The sequence below is a fragment of the Umbelopsis ramanniana genome (assembly GCF_025399195.1).
Source record: "Umbelopsis ramanniana AG unplaced genomic scaffold K450scaffold_15, whole genome shotgun sequence".
Lineage (NCBI taxonomy): Eukaryota > Fungi > Mucoromycota > Umbelopsidomycetes > Umbelopsidales > Umbelopsidaceae > Umbelopsis > Umbelopsis ramanniana.
In genome coordinates, this window is record NW_026252101.1 from 316,130 (window position 1) to 335,220 (window position 19,091).

The following is a 19,091-nucleotide window of genomic DNA, read 5'->3' on the forward strand; positions in this document are numbered from 1 at the left end:
ATCAACAGGGAAGTACGCTCCCCGTTCCAAATGGAAAACCACAGCATGTTACCACCCTATTCGATGAAAAATGCTTTAATCATTTTCAGATTGGACGAACATATGTCTGTACATCCGCATTAGCAAGCGCGCGTTACATGCCGCAATTCTATTTGATCGGCGAATCCTATCTTTTCACTACATCATCGTTCTGGTTATAGATACTCAGGTGGCTATTTTCCATTCGAAAAATCAATCTTGTTCGGGCCGATAGTCCCAAGAACACGTCACTCAGTATACGTAGATTATTGCAATTGTGATGGCTCCAAACACAAGCTAGTAAGTGGGGAAGAAGAAATAACAATTTGCTCATCAGAAACGCCCTTACTTGATAGGACTGAAAAGAATTTTCATTGAGTTGCAGTTGTTTGTTTACAACTTCTGTTCCTACATGAAGCCACCCTCTGGCTACTTGTCTACTGAATCCAAATGAGAGAGTTGCGAAGTACGTTTCAGAATGTGGTAGCCTTCCGCTATACCAGAAGAAAATGGCACCATTTGAAAACAACGAAAGTGACTGTATCATTGCGCTCTAGCTCAGATATTGTGTACACCCACTTACTCTTCAAATGCTTCAGGATATCGACTGCTCCGTTATGACAAGATGAAATGACACACCACTACTAATGATAAGAAGGGCGGTAGCCTATACGGCCAATTACACCATTGAATCACCCTTTCCACCACTTTTAGTCTTGCAAAATAACGATAACACAGTTCAACTTGGTCGAGAGACCACCTATCAGAGCACTTCATTCTGAAAGCCACCAGGCAACCGGAGATGCATATCACTAATTATTTTGGTGAGAACTAAGACCTTGGGTTGGTAATTTGCACTTTCCATATTTGAGTCGCATTATTATGTTTGATGCGAACCGATAATACTACGACCAAATCTTACGAAGCTGCATAAAAATCTTAATAGGTCGCAGACCCACCATGCAATCGTGAAAATGATGTCCTATATGTCAACCTATATTTTCTTCCTAGCATGATGGGACTCAAAATCATCATTGCAGATCGTGCTTCTCGACACGTCTTCAAGACTAACTGTGCCGACGATATTTGTCCCCCCCCCCATGATTTTTCCCAAATTTCGACTCGCACAACACCCCCTCAGGAATTAATCTTTTGGTACTCAGCATATGTCTCCTAGAATCCGCATTTGTAACGTCTGGCCGCGAATGGATGATCGTCTATCGGACCCGGCTCGGCATACTACCCATCTCGATGTGAGAGAGCTATCAATCCTATATTGGGAAACTTGCGTAGAGATGAATTACAGACGACCATAGCGATGGGTACACTGGCAGGCGCAATATGCTTCATATTACGTCAACAGATGATGGGGAACATATGACAAATGCTCCAGATCCACCACGTATGTTATGAGCCAACGTTATATCTGTATTCTTACCGATTAAAAAGTAAGGATCACAATTCTCTAATCGTTGATGATCCGGAAAATCATTCCGCTAATCCCGTTACTCTTTTAGTGACAACAATGGAGAACATAATGGGGAGCACACTTATTACCAAGTCTAAACATATGAGCAACGGTATTCTTTCTAAGAGGTCACCGGCTACATTTCCACTGGAGGGCATTCATAAATTGTGATACTTATCTCGTCACAACGTAAAGTAGGCTACGGCCACATCATCTCAGCATAATAAGTTTCACTGCACGCACCGTTTCTCCATGGAAGGTCATCACATGTTCAGGAGCTGACTTGAATTGAAGGCATTGCAATTACACCTGAAAGCCACCTCCCTGGTGCTGAATGGCAAATTTCTGATGGAAAACCAGGTACTTCGTTCGACAATGCGACCCCGCCGCCCACATGCTTCATAGCCGAAAGCACGCCAGACATCCCTTACCTTCCATCCAAAATGAATAGACATGGGATATCCATTTCCTAGCGTTATATTAACGTATTTGAATCAGCGTGATATTTTCTATCTCGGATTAACAGCATGACAAAGGAGTAAATGAATGTAATTAGCATCGCTCTGTGCACGTGTTCCTCCAATACTACGGAAGAAGAATAGATCAACAGAGAATGTGGAGGACTCGTTGCCCAAGCGCAAAAAGATGATTCTCATATCGTACAAACCACATTGTTTGAAGCAAGAAGTAATCCTTTGCCTTGACCCCTGAAAAAAAAAATGAGGTGTGGACTATTCAAAAACTGTTTTGTCAAATGTCACTGCTATTTCCATATTACATTATCACTTGGAAAATCAAAAAATGCTTGACACCAAGCAAAATGGTTGGCCAACAGTTCACAACGTCTCACCTGCGTTCCCATCAACCTGCTTTATTTGTGCAAGGGAGCGGACGGACGCAATCGTTTGTCCAAGTTGTGGCCATCGAAGGCTGTTGCAATGTTCTATACAGCGACAATGTGTATGCTACGATGGTAACAACTTATAAGTCTATATAAATTGCACCGTTTCGAAATTTGAACGGAGTGGTTAAATGTCAACAATAACTACAGTATCTACGCACTTGGCGCAACGGATTTACATGCTCCACACCAGCTACAAACCACTAGAAAAAAGTGGCTTTTTCCATCAGGAAATTTTTTGAGAAACTAGGTTACGACATCTGTATTGAAAGTGATGAAGGTCTTCTGTCAAATTATTCCTAACTGCATGGTTAATGCTAGCGTTAGCTAACTTATGTAACAACGACCATCAGGTAAGGTTTTTTTCTACTGGTGCTTGCTTCAGAACATGTTGCGATACTCTAAATGACACTGTGAAATGTTGGAAACCCAAGTCAGTCAATAGTATCAGACATGTTGTCAGGTTTGTCTTTCACCGCACAATAATTGTCAAGACTTTAATCTCATCCGTTACATAGTTAACCAATTTGTGCTATAACACGCTGTACTGTGCCAATATATGTTAAACAACTTGTGCGCTGCGTGCAAGGGTCATCGTATTTTATTTTATTTTTGAAAACTCATACAGGACGCGATATACGTTTGTCTCTGTCCGCATATGAGCATCTGCTCAGCTCTTTCTTGTTTGTATTTTAGCTTGTACAATGCGCTTTTAGAGTTCTTCCGCTTTGCTACTAGGGTTTCACGGTTATATCCTCAAACTGCGGGTTCTTCAAAGTATATCAAGTTCAATAGGTTAAATTCTAGTAGTGAGATCTTGATATCGTTCATAATTTCTCAGATTTATGTGACATAATTCTCGTGAACTTAGAGACCTGTATTGTCGTTCTCTCATAAGTTGTTTGCGCCAAAGAAAGATTGGCACCTTTTTTAGGTAAGATTTTCCGCTGCGCACCTCCTAGACAAGTAGCGGCACACACTTGCAGATCTGCCCCTAGTGCTACAAATGAATGCGGCATTGTAGTGAGCGGTAACCTAGCAACCTAATTGTAAATATGCTGATCTACAATAAACGTTTGTCACAAATTGATTTTTATTAGGGTCAAGTAAATCTTGCCCCATTATCCAAACAGGTTCTGCCACCAAGCATATTTGGGACGCACTGTTTGTATGCGGATTTTTAAGCGAAACACTACAAGGCTGAAGTTCTAATTTTTATAATGTGACCTGTGCTCTATATGACGGAATTCTTCGGTATGTTTATGCCAATGGCCTTGTGGGTCTGAAGTGAGAATTAGATGTGTAGCGTGCCTTGTGAGTAAATGGGAATCAAATTTTTGACACTTCCCTTTAAAAATAGAATGCTATCTTGCCGCCCTGAAAGCATATAAGGAACAGCGAGGGTCAAGCTTCCCTGGATACCGTAGAATAACGAGTAAAATAACGAAATGATGCGTCACCAGGATGGCGGTTATGGGCTATCTCTAAAGTGACAAGATGTTTTGATCTCTATATGGTGTTGTTGTTCTCATATTTACTCAGACACTAATATGTCAAAATTCAAATGGCAATTGTTAAGGGTTTGAAGATGTAATGATTTTATTAGTTGAAATGAAATGTAGATAATATTTCTCCTCTGAAGTCTCGATCTGGCCTCAGGTGACCATAATACTTTTGTGGTAGGCATTGGTTGCACTGACTGTATATGACATCTTGGAATTTTTTTCTTGCTAATTTTGAGTGTAAACTTGTTGATGGCGATGCCGTGCTGAATATCATATATATTTGAAGTAGTTACAGTTATAGCACAAGCATTGTCGCTGTATTGAACACCGCAATAGTCTTCGATGACCACAACTTGGACAAATGATCGCATTCGTCCGCTCCCTTGCACATAGGAAGCAAGTAGGTGGGAACGCAGGAGGGACGTTGCGAACTGCTGGTCGACCATTTTGCTTGGTGCCAGGCATCTATTGATTGTACTTGTTGGTTACAGAATGCGATGGGGAAGCGACAATAGCGATCCATTTAAGTACTTGTTGAGATTTACACACGGAAAATTCCATTTTAGTACGTTTGCAGCTGGTTTTATACTTGTACATATTAAGTACCACCTTTCAAACTGTTTCATACTTTGCGCACGAGATTGTTTTCTGTACAAGGTGGAGGCTCAATTTGTACCTCGCAGTAGAGATAAGAGGACAAAGGTGAGCCAAAAATATTTACGAATTCAAATTTTTATTGATTAGTTTGGTGACAGCTCAACTTACTTCTATTTGAACTCCGTAGAAGTCAGAGTTTCTGTGCCAGTCAGACAAAATCTTATGGAAGGTGTCTACGATCAACTCAGCGGGCCTCCTTCTATTTCTTGAATTATACAATTCGCAGAAGATCCTGCCATGTCATGTGTATGCAGCTCTATTCCATAATGCATTGGCCCTGTATCCCTATTTCGATTTGATCTAGGTCCTCAGAGCTCGCGTGATGAAGGACTCAATGACGGCAATAGATTCAGTTAATTCATCTATTAAAATGTATATAGTTTCTACAAGCATGGTATTTTGAGATTAATCTGTGCTATATCCATTTCATCAAGATGCTGGTCACTTGAAGGTAATTGCACAGGTAGAGGAACCTTGATGTTCAATTCCAGATGGTGAGGTTTCAATCTTGTTTTGTTTCAAGAACACGGATAGCATAGTGTTTGATATCGGATGCTAATGGCCTGGGAGCATCTATGTTTCAATTGCCAACTGTAGACGCGTCAGAAACGAAATATATACATATCATGTTGCATTCCAGTGTCGGCTGCTAAGCTTTTCCTACACAAAGTATTCTTCCAAGACGTGTGTGAATCAGATTCCACTTCAATTTCAGTGAGTGATTTTCAGATGCTTCCTTGCAATGGATAACGCGTACGTGTCTAGGTGCATCGGGTTAGGTTTTCCAAAAGACGAAACGGAATGCAAACTGGATGGGTGATCGGCTAAGTAAGCATCACGTAGACACCCTCTGAGATCAAATTTCGGAAAGAAGGAGAAGTAGCCATCACACGTCGCTTTGGAAGCAGCGCCAGTAAACATAAATCTGCAATTTTGTTCAGAGTTCCCGATACGTCGGGGCTAATGCACAAACTCTGCTGGCGACATCGCTCGCCGTTTAGAGTGACTGACTGACTGAGCTGTAGTAATGAGCTAACCGCCTTACAAATTTTGAGCTACGGCGATGGTATTGAAGGTTTGCATATTTACGACAAGTTTGTATTGATCTGGGAAAGGAGCGAAATGTGAGTCTACTGATTTTGCCTCTCACCGATCAACATGAAGATTTGTATCCTTGTGTGTCCGAAGACGACGCATCAACGTAAATTCCATAGGCAGCATCTAGCTTGCTAGAGCATTCATTAATAGTGCGAAATGAAAATGTGAAAGAAAGGGTTGGCAGCTTGCTCGCTGAATCCGGACAACTACAGCAAACTTCCTCTGGTCATCCTGGAACAGTATTTTCATCTATCCTTGACAGTTGGCTAGTTTTCTCGAAGGCTTTGGGCTAAGTAAATACTTCACTGTACTAATGGGAAAGTAGTAGATTTATTGTAACCGCCTTCAGTATTGTTGCCAAAATGAAACATTTTCTATTTTACAGTAGAGAGCTCATAAACTCTCTATAGCAGTCCGCAGCTCTCTTACCATGACTCGTAGTAAAGGAATTCTCCACTCCGAATCCCTGGTTATTGTGGGTGAGCCAATGACGCTTTTTGGAACTTTGTTCAGCAGACAAAAAGCATGTAGTTCCAACTTCTATTAGAGCTCAAAATGAAGGCAAGTTAGCTGGGGTACCAATACTACTTTCTTTTTATATCATGTAGACATGAACTTACGTGGCTCAAACAGATCTCTAAATTTATGTCCTACTTTTCTTACCACTGAGCTGTAAATCAAACACTACCTGGTCAGACAACAAGGCTTATGGTGAAAGACTGCCAAGCGGCCTATATAATTATGCAAACGTACTAAAATGGAATTTCTGTATGGTGGAACTCAAAAAGTACTTAAATGGATCGCTATTATCGCTTCCCCATCGCATTCTGTAACCAACAAGTACAATCAATAGATGCCTGGCACCAAGCAAAATGGTCGATCAGCAGTTCGCGTACCCCCTTTTGTGTTCCCGCCAGTTTGCTTCCTTTGTGCTAGGGAAAGGACGAACGCAATCATTTGTCCAAAGTGTGGCCAACGAAGACTGTTGCGGTGTTCAATACAGCGACAATGCTTATGCTACTATTGTGATTACTTCAAATATATATAGATTTCTTCACGGCATCGATATCAGAAGGTCTACTCTCATGGCCTGCAACGAAATTTTCCAAAATGTATGGACACATTTAAAGGACCTGTTGCCGATTGTTCAAAAATATAATCATTAAATAAACCCTTTAGAGTGTCTCACCTTTATGATTGTATCTCTATCACTTTTTAGAAAATACATGATCGTAATCCGTAATATCTGACAGTATCAAATATTTTTTGCCACGAGCTTGCAAAATGGCACGATAATGTGATAGCTTGGATATTGATGTCTTCAATGCCGTCCAACATCCTACCGAAGGTGCGTTCATTTATATTCCAGCTTCAATTAGTATCGTCCACCACTGAAAAATGATTTTGTTCGCAAAAATCAGCTACCGGCACTTTAGGAGCGCGATGAAAATCGCAAGTACACCAACTAAGCAACTTTTTTTTGGGTTGGGGTCATTTTCCAACGGTTGATGAAAAACTTTTTTTTATATATACACTCACCACGCCACGCCACAAAGCCATGTCCTCTACAAACAAAATTAATTTATTAGGAAAAAAGTAATATCATATACCAAGCACTAGGTAGAATGGTTGACCAGTAGCTAACGCACTTTCGCACCAATTAGTTCACTAGCTCATTTTCAACTGACAGCAGCGAAACGAACGCAGCCGTAGCCTTGGTGCGCCAAATTCAACAGTAATAGACATGACCCTCGTTAGGAAACCTGCCAAACAGTGATGTGTCCGGTCACATTTTTTTGTTTTTTTTTAAAAAAGTGTGTCCCGCCATGCCATAAACAGATCCGGTAATTCCGTTTGGTGAAGTGCTGATGAATATATAAAACCCCTATAAAATAGATTTGACGTTTGTCTATCTATCCGCTTATTACCAGCAAGAAAGTAATCTCATCAAATGCCAAGCATCAAGAAATACGAACGACCTGTAGTTCGCGTGTCTGCCCCTGCTTTCCCACCAAAATGTTTTCTGTGTTCTCGGGAGCCTACGATCACCATTGTTTGTCCAAGATGCTGTCGTCGCAAAGTATTGAAGTGTTCCGTACTGCGACAATGTATATGCTACAATGGTAACTGCGGCTATGCCAAGTATATCTAAACTTCACCCAGCTTATATCCCTAAATGAACGCTCATGATCCGTGACAAGATCTGGCCGTTGTGTTATTTACGAAAAGTTTATATAGAGGAGCAAACTACGTCAACTTTGCTGGATTTTTGTGACTTATAATGTAGCTTAATTTTTAGTGAAAGTCTGTATTTGGATTGATTATTCAAACAATAAATTGGCTTCGTAATTCTGTTTAGCAAGGCTGCTTGTTCATAACTAGATCAACAGCTCAAAAACTAAAGGTAGGTAAATCTCGTCTGTGGAGGCAAAGATGGCGCATGAGGCAAATCGTCATTCTAATCGTAAGTTAAGCAGACAGTCCACATTACATGTGGATGTAGTGCGGGCAGGCTTGCTTTTGTTAACATTTTTAATTGCGAGCGGGCCGCCAAAAAAAATTTTCCTATATTTTGGGGGGAGGAACCCATGAAATTTTCCCAAAGGAGAAACTGCACTTTGTCCATTACAACATACAACTTTGTCTCACAGTGAGGTCCTCAGAACAGGCATGCTTACAACAGCTACGCGCATGTTATAGTTGTGCTGTAAGAGTAAGTGATTGCCAGCTTCATCTCGTGCAAACAGAACTAATACAGTTCATGGCGTGGCCGAGGCTCACTACGTTGCATAATGGCACTTTGGTTTTGCTACCGGTTGCCACAGCTACCTCAACCCACCATGCATTGGGAACTCTCACTTTTGTTTCCTTTACCCGCGGCTTACAATTATCATCGTAGTCTATTGATACCAACTGTTGATGAGCACATTTGAAGCATGCTTAGTGATCCTTAGATTAGTGTTGAGGACATTCGTTCCATCGCCCGCAAGGTCTAAATCGGTGGTAGCACACCTGTTCGTTAGATCGATCAAGATGAAGAAATTAGTGTCAATTCCTCGCTGAACGATGTTGCTGGTATAGATCTTCTTCGGCGGCTCTGCCTTGTCGGACCTCGACGCACTATTTTCGATGATAGCTGTCAATCCTCACCGACGATGTCCCAGTGTCTATATGAATCTAATGGTGGGATTGTATTATTCTTATGATCGCTCTTATATAATTTGTAATGATATCATTATACAGGGCGGGTTCACACTTATATCCTGTATCGAACGTGAGTTTTGCCAGAGTAATAGATGGGCCCAGGCCACATACACTACTCAAAATTTTAATTTACTGCTTTTTTTTTCATGTCTTTATTCAGAGTTGGATGTGTATACAAGTAATCTGTCTCTTCCATTTACACGGAATCGGTATCCATGGGTGCGATATCTTCAGTCAAATGTGCATCAGCAGCCGAGGTTGCAGTGCCTTGTCCGCGTCTTGGTCTTCCGGTATCACCGATCAGATCGAGGTATCGCTTCAAATCCTCTCCTTCAATGATTTCAAATTCTCTGTCCACACCAACAATGCCTATCGACGTGTTCTCTGTTGTCAACTCACTGTCTTGTTGCAATGTGTCGCGCAAAGCTTGCAGTCCGTGCTTCACAAGATCCTCTAGCGATGCTATGATGAAACAGCGCTTAGGTCAGTACTGCACAGTTGGTGCTTCCATTCACATCGTTTGGCGTACTGTGACTTACCATCGTTAAACTCGGAGTATTTGCTTTCAAGATATGTTTTTGCGGATTGCGATCGTGCTCCAATTGACATGGCATAGTATTCAAGATTATTCCCTGATGGTGAGCATTCGTAGAGATGAGGACCAGTTTCCTACACAATGAAAGTAAATAAGTTGATTGGAACATATCTCACATAGCTTCAATGATAAACTTACATCATATCCAATAACAAGAAGTCCAACTCCAAACGGTCTTTCACCATACATGACAGTTCTCTTCTGTGCCTCTGTCAGTGGGTAGGAATGTTTAGATTGGTGATCGAACAGAAGGGTTAGGCACGCGGCCAATTAATCCATTTACTTACTTTCACCTATCGCTGAAACAATTCGGCCAACTGGAAGAGGTTGATCAAACAGCATTTTTGATCTCATAGCCTCTGTTCTCATGAAATTGCTTTAAAGAGGGTGCGTTAACTTCTCCGGTGCATTAAATGAGGTTATCGCCCGTTCCTTGCCACGTACCTTATATCACGAGCGTCGGACGTCAACCCGGCAATGGCAATTCCCATATGATCGTCGACCTTGATTAACTTCTTCTGGTATGATGCAAGTTCGCCGGATGAGCGCTGTACGAGTGAAATCTTGTGGTTAGCCAAGGCAGGTACGCAATTATGAATGTTTAACAGGCATCGGTACCTTGAGCACAAGAAGGACAGCGTAATCCTTGCTACGAAGACCAACGGCTGCTGATCCCTGTTTGACAGCTTCAAGCGCATATTCTAGCTGATGGATACGGCCTTGTGGCGACCATGTGGAAACGTCATTGTCATATTGATTGCGAAACTAAGTCATACAAAGCTTGGTTAGTGAATGTCGTTCAAAATATTCTCGGGGCGCGCTTCTTGCATCGTCCGAAAAATATTCAACATGTCCTTCGATTGAATCGTCAGAGTATTCATGTTGGAGGTCGTGCGTCCAAACTCACCATTGTTTCGAAGAGAAAGTAGTTCGGTAAGTCTCTTGCACAAAGTGACGCGCAATCGAAATGTGCTTAACGTCTAGCTTGCGCGGCGAATGCTCAAAGCGGTGACGTAAAAATTTATGTTGACTTAATTAGTTCATGAAAATTCAGGAAAATCGTGTTTGTACAGGAAAATGTATTTGCTTCACATCGGCAGCCATGACTTTCTTGGATATCTAATTGCAGTATTATGAAAAAGTTCATTTTGCTATGCTTCTGTCATGCCACTTGGTTAATCAACTATAAGGCACGCTCTTGATTCTCAAAGACTTGTGAACAGCGTACGCATGGTAGTCTTCTACAGACACAGTACAATTTTTGAGAAATTCATAGCAAATGATTTATAAATCATAAATTATCGCAGTATTACTCCAATTAGAGGCAGCGTATGTTCCTGAAGTATCTATTCCATAGGCTAAAGGTATTTACAATTTAAAGGTCTAGCGATACAAATCAATACTTCTTAGACAAGGTGAGCGTTGACCTATTCAAGGATATACATGTTAGTAGGCTATTTCATCATGGCTGTGTCAGCCCTCAAGTTATAAAATAAATACAAACATTTTTGATCCATTGAACTTTGACATATACGCATCTTCCAATGCTGACTGAGTGACAGACGAGTCTAGTTGATACCCTCTCTGTTAGTATGGTCGCCATGATTACCTTCTCATATCCGCTTGCTTACCTGAAACATCACTGAATGAGGAACCCACGCTGTTTGTTCCTTCGGTAGTAAACTCTTCTGCAGTAGAAAGTTGATGTGTTCTTTCATGCCTTAGTGGAGATCTAAGTTGTTGTGCAGAAGGAGGTTGTTGCTGGCGCATATCTGGAGATGTAGGCAGTGACGAACTGCTAGGCTCGTGGCGAAATGGACTTTGCTTGTCAATAACCACACTCTTCAGTAGGGACATGATACTATTCGAGTGGCCTCTGGGAGATCGTGTAGAAGATGGAAGGAACGCCGGTGCATCTTCTTCATCAACATACAGCTCATGGAATCGCTCTTCAAAGTTGTCATTTTTATCATTATCGTTGTTGTCATAATCGTCGTTTTCTTGGCTGCTGTCGTCTTCGTCGGGTGCGAAATCTGATGCCCCGCCGCCAGTGAGTTCCTGTCTATCCCATGCATCCAATGGCAGTGATTTTTGCAACACACCAGAACCACTTGCTGACGACGTTTTGGTGCTTGCTTCATCTTCGAGCTGTGAATTTGTCATTTCATGTTCAGCCATTCTCGATCGTTTCATATTGTGAAAGGAGGACTCAAGTGGCGGTAAAGGTGAAGTCGCCTGAACCATTGGTTCGGTGTTGCTTGACTTATCTTGAGATGTTTGGCGAGTCATATACGGTCGACCTGGCGACCCAAATGATCGCGGGTGACTGGTAGCTGAAACAGTTGACAGGTACAAAGAGTCTACTTTATATGATTAGAGGGATATCCGTTTTTGCTTGGAAAAGACAACGAGTTTGACCTATTACCTGAGACGTTGTCTACAGTCGGAGAAGTTGCATTTACAGTTGATATAGGTCGATTCCCAATATCGGAGTGTGCTGTTGGAAATGATCAGCCCGTGTACACTCTCTCATGCGTAGACCGTAACTTGGAAGGTAAAATACAACTTACCATGCATAGCACTAGATGGCCGACTAGCTCGTGATGATCGGCCGCTTGCACTTGCTGAGTCCGATGCTTTGCCCTTGCCCATTTCACCCATTCTTAGCTGCTGCTGAATACCTCGGAGCTGAGTTTCGTAAAGAAAGGCAGCATGTCGAATTAGAATCTGGGTGGGCACTTCCAATTGCCTTGCTATCGAATTCCCTGTTTCAAACAGTTAAAAGATAAGGGCATGGAGGTCAATAACCAACGCCTTTGACTTACAATCGGTGTTCTTTTGGCTAGTATATTGCCATAGCCTATGCTCCATTTCCTCTGTCCATACTATCTGTACAAGAGATTACCACTGTGATTCAAGGCTGGTTGGCAGCAACGGAGAAACACATACCAAAGGAGGTTCTTCAAAGTCTTCGGGTCTCTGAAAAGGCAACCGAACAATGACATGGTGTGGCTCTTCTTTCTGAGGCATTTTGTGATGGGTTAAAGATAGAAGTGAACAAATTCAGGTGACTTCTGACAACTCTAAATCCTATTTTGCAAGCAGACACACGCACACATTGACAATCAGAACAGACCATACGCGCAATCGCGTTTGCTACCTTTGTGACAAAATATGATATTTTTTGGGCTTTTGAAGGGGGTGTCTAACAAATTATACAACGAGCGAAAATGTACGGTAAAAATGTATTGAAGGAGAGATATGGACTCTATAGCCGCCCACAATATGATCATGTACCTCTCCATCAACATAGTACTAAATAATTTAGTACTTGGTTCCGAACATGAGGATCTGGAGCTGATCGTATCTATTGAAAGGAAAATCAGTATTAGTTTGGGTTAAATGAGCCGTAATTTCCCACTCTTAACTATATACGTACCCAGAAAGGACACCAGCACCAGCGATGGCACGGAGAATGTTAGCACCAGCACCCTTGAAGAGAGACTTGTAACCCTCGTTCTTGATGACCTCACGGAAGCAGTGGAGGGAGGAGTCATACTTGACGGCGGCACCGGAAGTCATCATCATACGACGACGGACAGTGTCAATGGGGTAGGAAGCTAAAAGAGGAAAAAAAGGTCAGCCAAGCCACTAGGAAGCACAGGGCGGTGTTTCAAAATGACGCGCAAATTTTTGCGAAAAGTAAACTTACCAAGACCAGCACCAGTGGTAACAGCCCAACCAAGAGCGAAGTTAACCAAGAAGTTATCCTTGTACTGAACGGGAAGAGCGGGCTTGAGGGAATCGTACATACCGAAGTAGAGACCACGGTAGACGATGATACCAACACAAGAGATGTTGAAACCACGGTAGAGACCGGCAACACCATCGGAAGCGAGGGTCTTACGGTAGACATCGACGAGACCGTTGAATTGACGCTCACCACCCTTCTTGGCAGACTTGGCATCGTTAGCAAGACGAGTACGAGCATAGTCAAGAGAGTAGACGAAGAAGAGGGAGGAGGCACCAGCGGCACCACCGGAGGCCAAGTTACCGGCGAACCATTGCCAGTAACCATCTCTGTTCTTGTCCTTGTTGAACATGCGCTTGAACTTATCCTTGAAAGCGAAGTTCAAGGCCTGGGTAGGGAAGTAACGGATGACGTTGGCCAAGTTACCTCTCCACATGGAGTACATACCCTCATCCTTGATGGTACGGGCGAAGCAGTCGCCAATACCCTTGTAGGGGTGGGAAAGACGACCTTGCTTGATCATCTCATCCTGGTTCTGGACGAGAAGCTTGACACGCTCGATGGGAGCGGCAGCAGTCTTGGAGACAGCGGCGGAGACACCACCAGCCATGAAGTCCTAATAGAACAGAAGAAAAAAAAAATTATAATGCAGAATTAGCAAATGGTCGACATCAGAACAGAAAAGGTATAGGAATGGCTCTTAGGCCACTCTCGAGGTTATTGTATTGTCTCTACTTACCATAAGGAACTTGTTGGTCTTGTTATCGGCAGACATGTTTAATCAAGAGATGAGGAGTGGATTACTTTTCAGGCCAAAAAGAAGGAAAGAGCAAGGAGCGAGGGCCGAGTTGAATGTTTCTTATACTATTGGCCAGACCAATGAAAATTTTTATTTTCAATTTCAGGGCATCTGGGCAGGGGTCACATCTACAACGGGTATTGTAAATTCTATAAAGGCTGACAAAATTGTGTTTGTGTTCATGAAAATGTTATTTGTGCCTACTCACTTGGCCCTTGAAGGATCCGCTACTCTCCTGTTATTAAATTATCTGTTTGTATGCGCTTCAGTTGGTGCTGGGATATGGATGATTCCAATATCACAAACCCATATTGCAAATCTCTTCAAAGCGTGTCTTTCGGTCTTCATTTCCATTTGCCACCCCGCAAAAAGACTAAAGGATATTCCGACTTTTGCCGAGTTCGATGTGAAAAGGCAAGAGCCAACTATTTCATTGTTTACAAACCGACAGCAATGCGGGTGACATCTCTAATATGTCTTCTTATACAATGGCTACATATTGCCTTTTCATCAAAAGCAATAATGTTGTAAAGGGGTTAAGCTAGAAACTTGCAATAATTTTTTTGTGTGCGTAAGAAGGTTGACTTTTTACTTTTATAGACACAACACCTATCTTCGGATCGAGTTTACAAGACGGTATTGATACGAGCTGATCTTAACACCTTGGACCAGTAAAGCATCAGGTTTTGTATATTCATCATAACACCATGAGGGCTACGCCAGGATGCATTAAAATATCCACCTTTTAATGGAAGCCTATTGATTTACATGCCAGCATGGCAGGGACCAATGAACCCCCATTTTCGATTTACACGTGATGCCCACAACTAATATCAAACAAAAACTTTGTTGTCTGTGCTCTACCTGCCTTCGAGTGTATTGTAATATTGGAATCGAATAATATGACGACTTTCATTCATCTACATAAGCTGCAGATATAAGGTAGATTTTCTACAAATTAGACTCGAATTTAGCCTATGGGCTACTTTGCGTACCCCGGTCGTCCGTAGTTTCAGCAGTTCTCCGAATTTTCAGTTATCTCGATCATGCTTTCTACAAGGGCCGTATGATCTACTAGACTGGTGACCAGCCGTTGTGTCCTACTGATACTAAAATTACTGGCAAGCTCATAATGCTACTACTAAACTGTAGATACGAAATGAGTCTTAACGTCAATATATTTTTCTAAAGTGAAGCGAGACAGTGGAATCATATCTCAGCTTTAAAGCTATCAAGTGCCACATATTCACTATGTTAAAACGATGATACTCAAATATCGCACGAGTCAATGTAAGCTGTCTACCATTGCCACAACTGCTGTGGTGAAACGTTAACCAAAGGACATCCTTACTTATGTCAAGAACGGTGATTTTGCACAAGTTGATCTCATTTCAACAAATGCTAGTCGTACCGCAAATATATGACATAGCCATCTGGACATAAAATGGGATTGCCAATCATTTTTTCAACAGCGTGCTTGTTCCTAAGAGGTTGAAGGGACAGGGTCAATTTACATTGAACTCAGCAGGGACCAACAGAAATCCGCCAAATTAAGGTAGGAAAAATTCTTCCAACCCTGAAACAGAAGCGATTTAACTTCAGGAACTTTCCGATACATTGGTAAGAATTGTAGCTAATGCGCGGAGAAAGTCAAAGGCGGAAAATGTGTCAACTGTTTCTGAGCATCCAAACTTTTACCACCACCATTCATAAAGTAATGAGACAAAATAGCGCTTTTCCTTAATTAACTGAATAGGTCGAGAAAACTTACCATATAGCTGCAATTTTGGAGACTTTTATGTGAATCTGCTGTAAACCTGACAAGCTACAAAATGTTAACATGGCATTGCATTTGTGCGAAATTTTCGATACCTGTTTAATGTCGATAGATCATCCCCAGATCCTTTCTGCTCATTCAAAGTCTCTATATGACAAGTCGAGCAGTCGTAGCGTACTAGATATAAAATTATCATCTACTATTGACATTCTTACGTCAATATAATGCGATCATTTTTCACTATCAGACTACATTCACCGCATGTAAAAATCGCACCACGTTTAATTTCGTAGTGCAGCATCGGATCTCTATCTAGGTTAAATGTCATTAGTGCACCGCGGTGATTGTCTTCCATCAAAACCGCAGCCTCGTTATTATGTTTTGATGCGCTTGCATTCTCGCCTTTCGAGTTTCAGGTTTATGACTGCTCTGGCCAGCCATAAACGAATTATGCACTTTTCACTTGAAGGTTTCTGACATAAAGCAAACTGTAAATCCCCTTATCTCTGAAACGAAAATGGTAGATCTGTTAGGGGTTGTAGCCTCGAAAAGCAATTTATGTTCCTGCAGAGTACCCAATGCTAATACTTAGTGTACATCAAACCGTGGTCTCAAGAAGGAAAAGCCCCACACCATCAACTGGTTCGCGAACTCTCGGTGCTGGGGTTACACTAATGTCGCACTAGCGATCTTGTTATTTCGCAAAGCACTGAATACCAGCACAATGATTTCTTTGACTAAGGTAATCGTTGCTTGCTGGGAAAAATAGGGTACATCAGTCAAATAGTCGTTCGAGAAGAAGATATAAAGGCTATACACATCTACCAAAATCGACTCCTTTAAGACAGTTGACAGGGGTGCGGTTACTCCTCCACATCGCAGGTTGCAGCTGACATTCGCATTGTATGCAGATCGTTCAATTAGTTTTGTGCTTAGCACCACATTGTAAAAATAGTCGTTGGTAGCTGTATTGAGCTTCTCCATTTGGAAATCATTTGCAAGGCGGCTGCTCTCCCTTGAACTACCAATCAGCGTCAGGCCAGCCTTCTATGTTTGTAAGTTTTGGTTTGTGTTCCAGCATGCCACTTTGTCGGGTCATGATCAACTGCTGGCAAAAACCGAAGGTGAGCCTCAAGAAGACAATAATAGAACAGCGGAGACGGTAAGTTGTACAGCATCAGCGAAGAATAATCAGAAGCATGCAATTTGTAGCCACCACCCACAAAATTTTTTTTTCTTTTCGGACACAAATCACGAATGTTTTCCTGTCTTCACGGGAGAGGGGTTTATAAATCCATGCCATCGTATGTCCATGAAAAAATCACACAAACCTCTTCCGCTTGTCCCTTCTTCCACTTTCCTTCATCCCTTTCCACTCATTTCTAATTGCTAACGTGCAATGAAAGTAACTGTTTTTACCGCCTTTGTTTGGGCATTGGGTAAGTGCATTCGACCTCACGCGACTTTCCATAGTAGTATAACTCCTGATTAACAATTTTCATTGGGCGCTTCTTTTTGGTTCTTCTATACCTTGTTTTTCACTTTTACTCAAGTAGCTACAGCGTCTGTGCAATGTAAACTGGCTACCTACACTGTGCTTTCCCCCAGCCCAACTGTTTCGGTCATTGTTAAGAGCAAGACTTACACCCTAAAATCGTCCACTGCTACTCCTCTCGTTCATGTTGGGACAGCACCAGGTGGCTCATCCTACCGCTACGTAATCAAAGGAAAAAAGGAGAGGGCTACTCGCAATGCAATCCCCGCTGGCAGTGCTACTCAACCTGAATTTTTTGATCGCCCTAATCAAGTTTCTGTTCCCAAGTTACCAAAGTTGTATACCAACAAGTATTCCGACAAGGTCTATACCAGCGCTCACCTCGAGAATGAGATTGGCTCCATTCACTTTTCAGCTCCTGCCTCTGAGGTGAAGAAATTGTACGCAAGCAAAGAATCCAAGGCTAAGGTGACTTCAACCATGACTTTCATCAAGTAAGTTGATCAAAGTGTGCCCACATTCTACGTTACGACAAAAATTTACAAATTCCTATCAATTGCAGTTCCAAAGGTATCCAGACATTTACCAATTCTACCATTGCCATTGGTGGCGAGTCCACCAGAGACTGGGCCAAAAAAGCATACAAATTTTCGCTAAGCAAGGACACTGACGGGTTGTATGGACTACGCAAATTCAAGCTTAGAGCTGAGGCGTCTGAACCTACCATGATCAGAGAGAAATTGTATTACGACATGCTTGACGCACTTGGCCTTCCTTCTCCTTCAACCTTCTATGTCCGTCTTTTCATCAATAACGATCAAATTGGTCTGTTTTTGCTGGTCGATGAGATCTCCAATCCTTGGCTCAAATCAGATTTCAACGGCGGTAAAAAATATGACAACGGTATCCTGTACAAGATGGATGGCGGCGGCGACACCGTTGGTGCCAACCTTGCTTATGTCGGAAGCTCAGAGAGCAAGTACACAGATTTCTATTCTGTCGAAGAAGAGTCTGGTTCTGGCGAAAAGTCATTGAAGCGCCTTATTGATTTTACAAAGTGGATTAAAGAAAAGGGCAACACCGCTTCTACCGCTGAATGGGACGCTCAAATTGATACTGATGGATTCCTCAAACAGTAAGTGATCAATCGATGGTCTCTTAGTTTCAGTCTTTTATCATGCTTCTAATCAAGGTTTCTCCGCCTTCCTTTTCTTTTGGCAGCATGGCTTTGGAGTTTCTCAATGCCGCATGGGACAACTATTGGGTTTCTGCTAGTAACTATTATCTCTACCATGATCCAAAGAAGAACCAGCTTCAATGGCTCAGCTATGATTTGGACTATACTATCGGTAACGGCATTGAAAAGTTCCAAAAGCATATGCTGACGGACACCTACAGTAAATATGCCGCCGACCAGCCTGCTCGCCCACTTATTGATACTCTGCTCAAATCCAGCACTTTCAAAAAGAATTTCGAAAAGATCCTCAAGAATGTGCTTGAAAACTTATACAAACCTGATATCCTCAACAAACGCATTGATGGTTTGGTCAACCTGATCCAAGACGATGTTGCGTGGGATCGTTCTCTCAAACGCGTCACCAAAGGCGATGATTGGGAATGGGACTTGAGCGATTTTAAGTCAAGCATCACCAAGGGTTTTGGTGAAGATGGGCAGTGGTATGGATTGAAGGAATGGATCAGCAAAAAGTACGCTGCTGTCCACAAGCAATTGTAATATGAGTAACATGAAATGTTGATCATTTTTCTTTTTTGTTCAAAGAGTGTTATATTATGCAAAGTTGGTGATAAGCTAATTGCCTAAC

At 42.1% G+C, this 19,091-nt stretch overlaps 5 protein-coding genes across 5 annotated transcripts; 2 read left to right on the forward strand and 3 right to left on the reverse strand.

Moving 5' to 3' along the window:
• Positions 1-403: 403 nt before the first annotated feature.
• On the forward strand, positions 404-820 carry K450DRAFT_233009 (uncharacterized protein). The gene has a single exon (XM_051587687.1). It carries the CDS (start codon positions 469-471, stop codon positions 637-639), a length of 171 nt encoding a protein of 56 aa, XP_051446430.1. The 5' UTR covers positions 404-468; the 3' UTR covers positions 640-820.
• An 8,227-nt stretch (positions 821-9,047) lies between these two features.
• On the reverse strand, positions 9,048-10,356 carry K450DRAFT_197859 (uncharacterized protein; the record flags this gene model as incomplete). The annotated part of the gene is made up of 8 exons (XM_051584559.1): positions 9,048-9,220; positions 9,251-9,313; positions 9,391-9,520; positions 9,585-9,655; positions 9,734-9,822; positions 9,891-9,994; positions 10,065-10,211; positions 10,354-10,356. 8 exons carry the CDS (start codon positions 10,354-10,356, stop codon positions 9,048-9,050), a joined length of 780 nt encoding a protein of 259 aa, XP_051446431.1.
• Positions 10,357-10,704: 348 nt separating this feature from the next.
• K450DRAFT_233026 (uncharacterized protein) lies at positions 10,705-12,501 on the reverse strand. Its single transcript, XM_051587688.1, has 7 exons — positions 12,396-12,501; positions 12,272-12,335; positions 12,017-12,211; positions 11,872-11,943; positions 11,078-11,806; positions 10,951-11,014; positions 10,705-10,873 (listed from the first exon to the last, which is right to left on the reverse strand). The coding sequence occupies exons 1-7, from the start codon at positions 12,474-12,476 to the stop codon at positions 10,843-10,845; spliced, it is 1,236 nt and encodes a 411-aa protein (XP_051446432.1). The 5' UTR covers positions 12,477-12,501; the 3' UTR covers positions 10,705-10,842.
• Positions 12,502-12,610: 109 nt separating this feature from the next.
• K450DRAFT_233049 (uncharacterized protein) lies at positions 12,611-14,126 on the reverse strand. The gene is made up of 5 exons (XM_051587689.1): positions 13,937-14,126; positions 13,159-13,813; positions 12,886-13,066; positions 12,744-12,813; positions 12,611-12,651 (listed from the first exon to the last, which is right to left on the reverse strand). The coding sequence occupies exons 1-4, from the start codon at positions 13,970-13,972 to the stop codon at positions 12,771-12,773; spliced, it is 915 nt and encodes a 304-aa protein (XP_051446433.1). The 5' UTR covers positions 13,973-14,126; the 3' UTR covers positions 12,611-12,651; positions 12,744-12,770.
• A 2,984-nt stretch (positions 14,127-17,110) lies between these two features.
• On the forward strand, positions 17,111-19,089 carry K450DRAFT_233062 (uncharacterized protein). The gene is made up of 4 exons (XM_051587690.1): positions 17,111-17,212; positions 17,327-17,762; positions 17,831-18,403; positions 18,490-19,089. Exons 1-4 carry the CDS (start codon positions 17,173-17,175, stop codon positions 19,001-19,003), a joined length of 1,563 nt encoding a protein of 520 aa, XP_051446434.1. The 5' UTR covers positions 17,111-17,172; the 3' UTR covers positions 19,004-19,089.
• Positions 19,090-19,091: the final 2 nt, after the last annotated feature.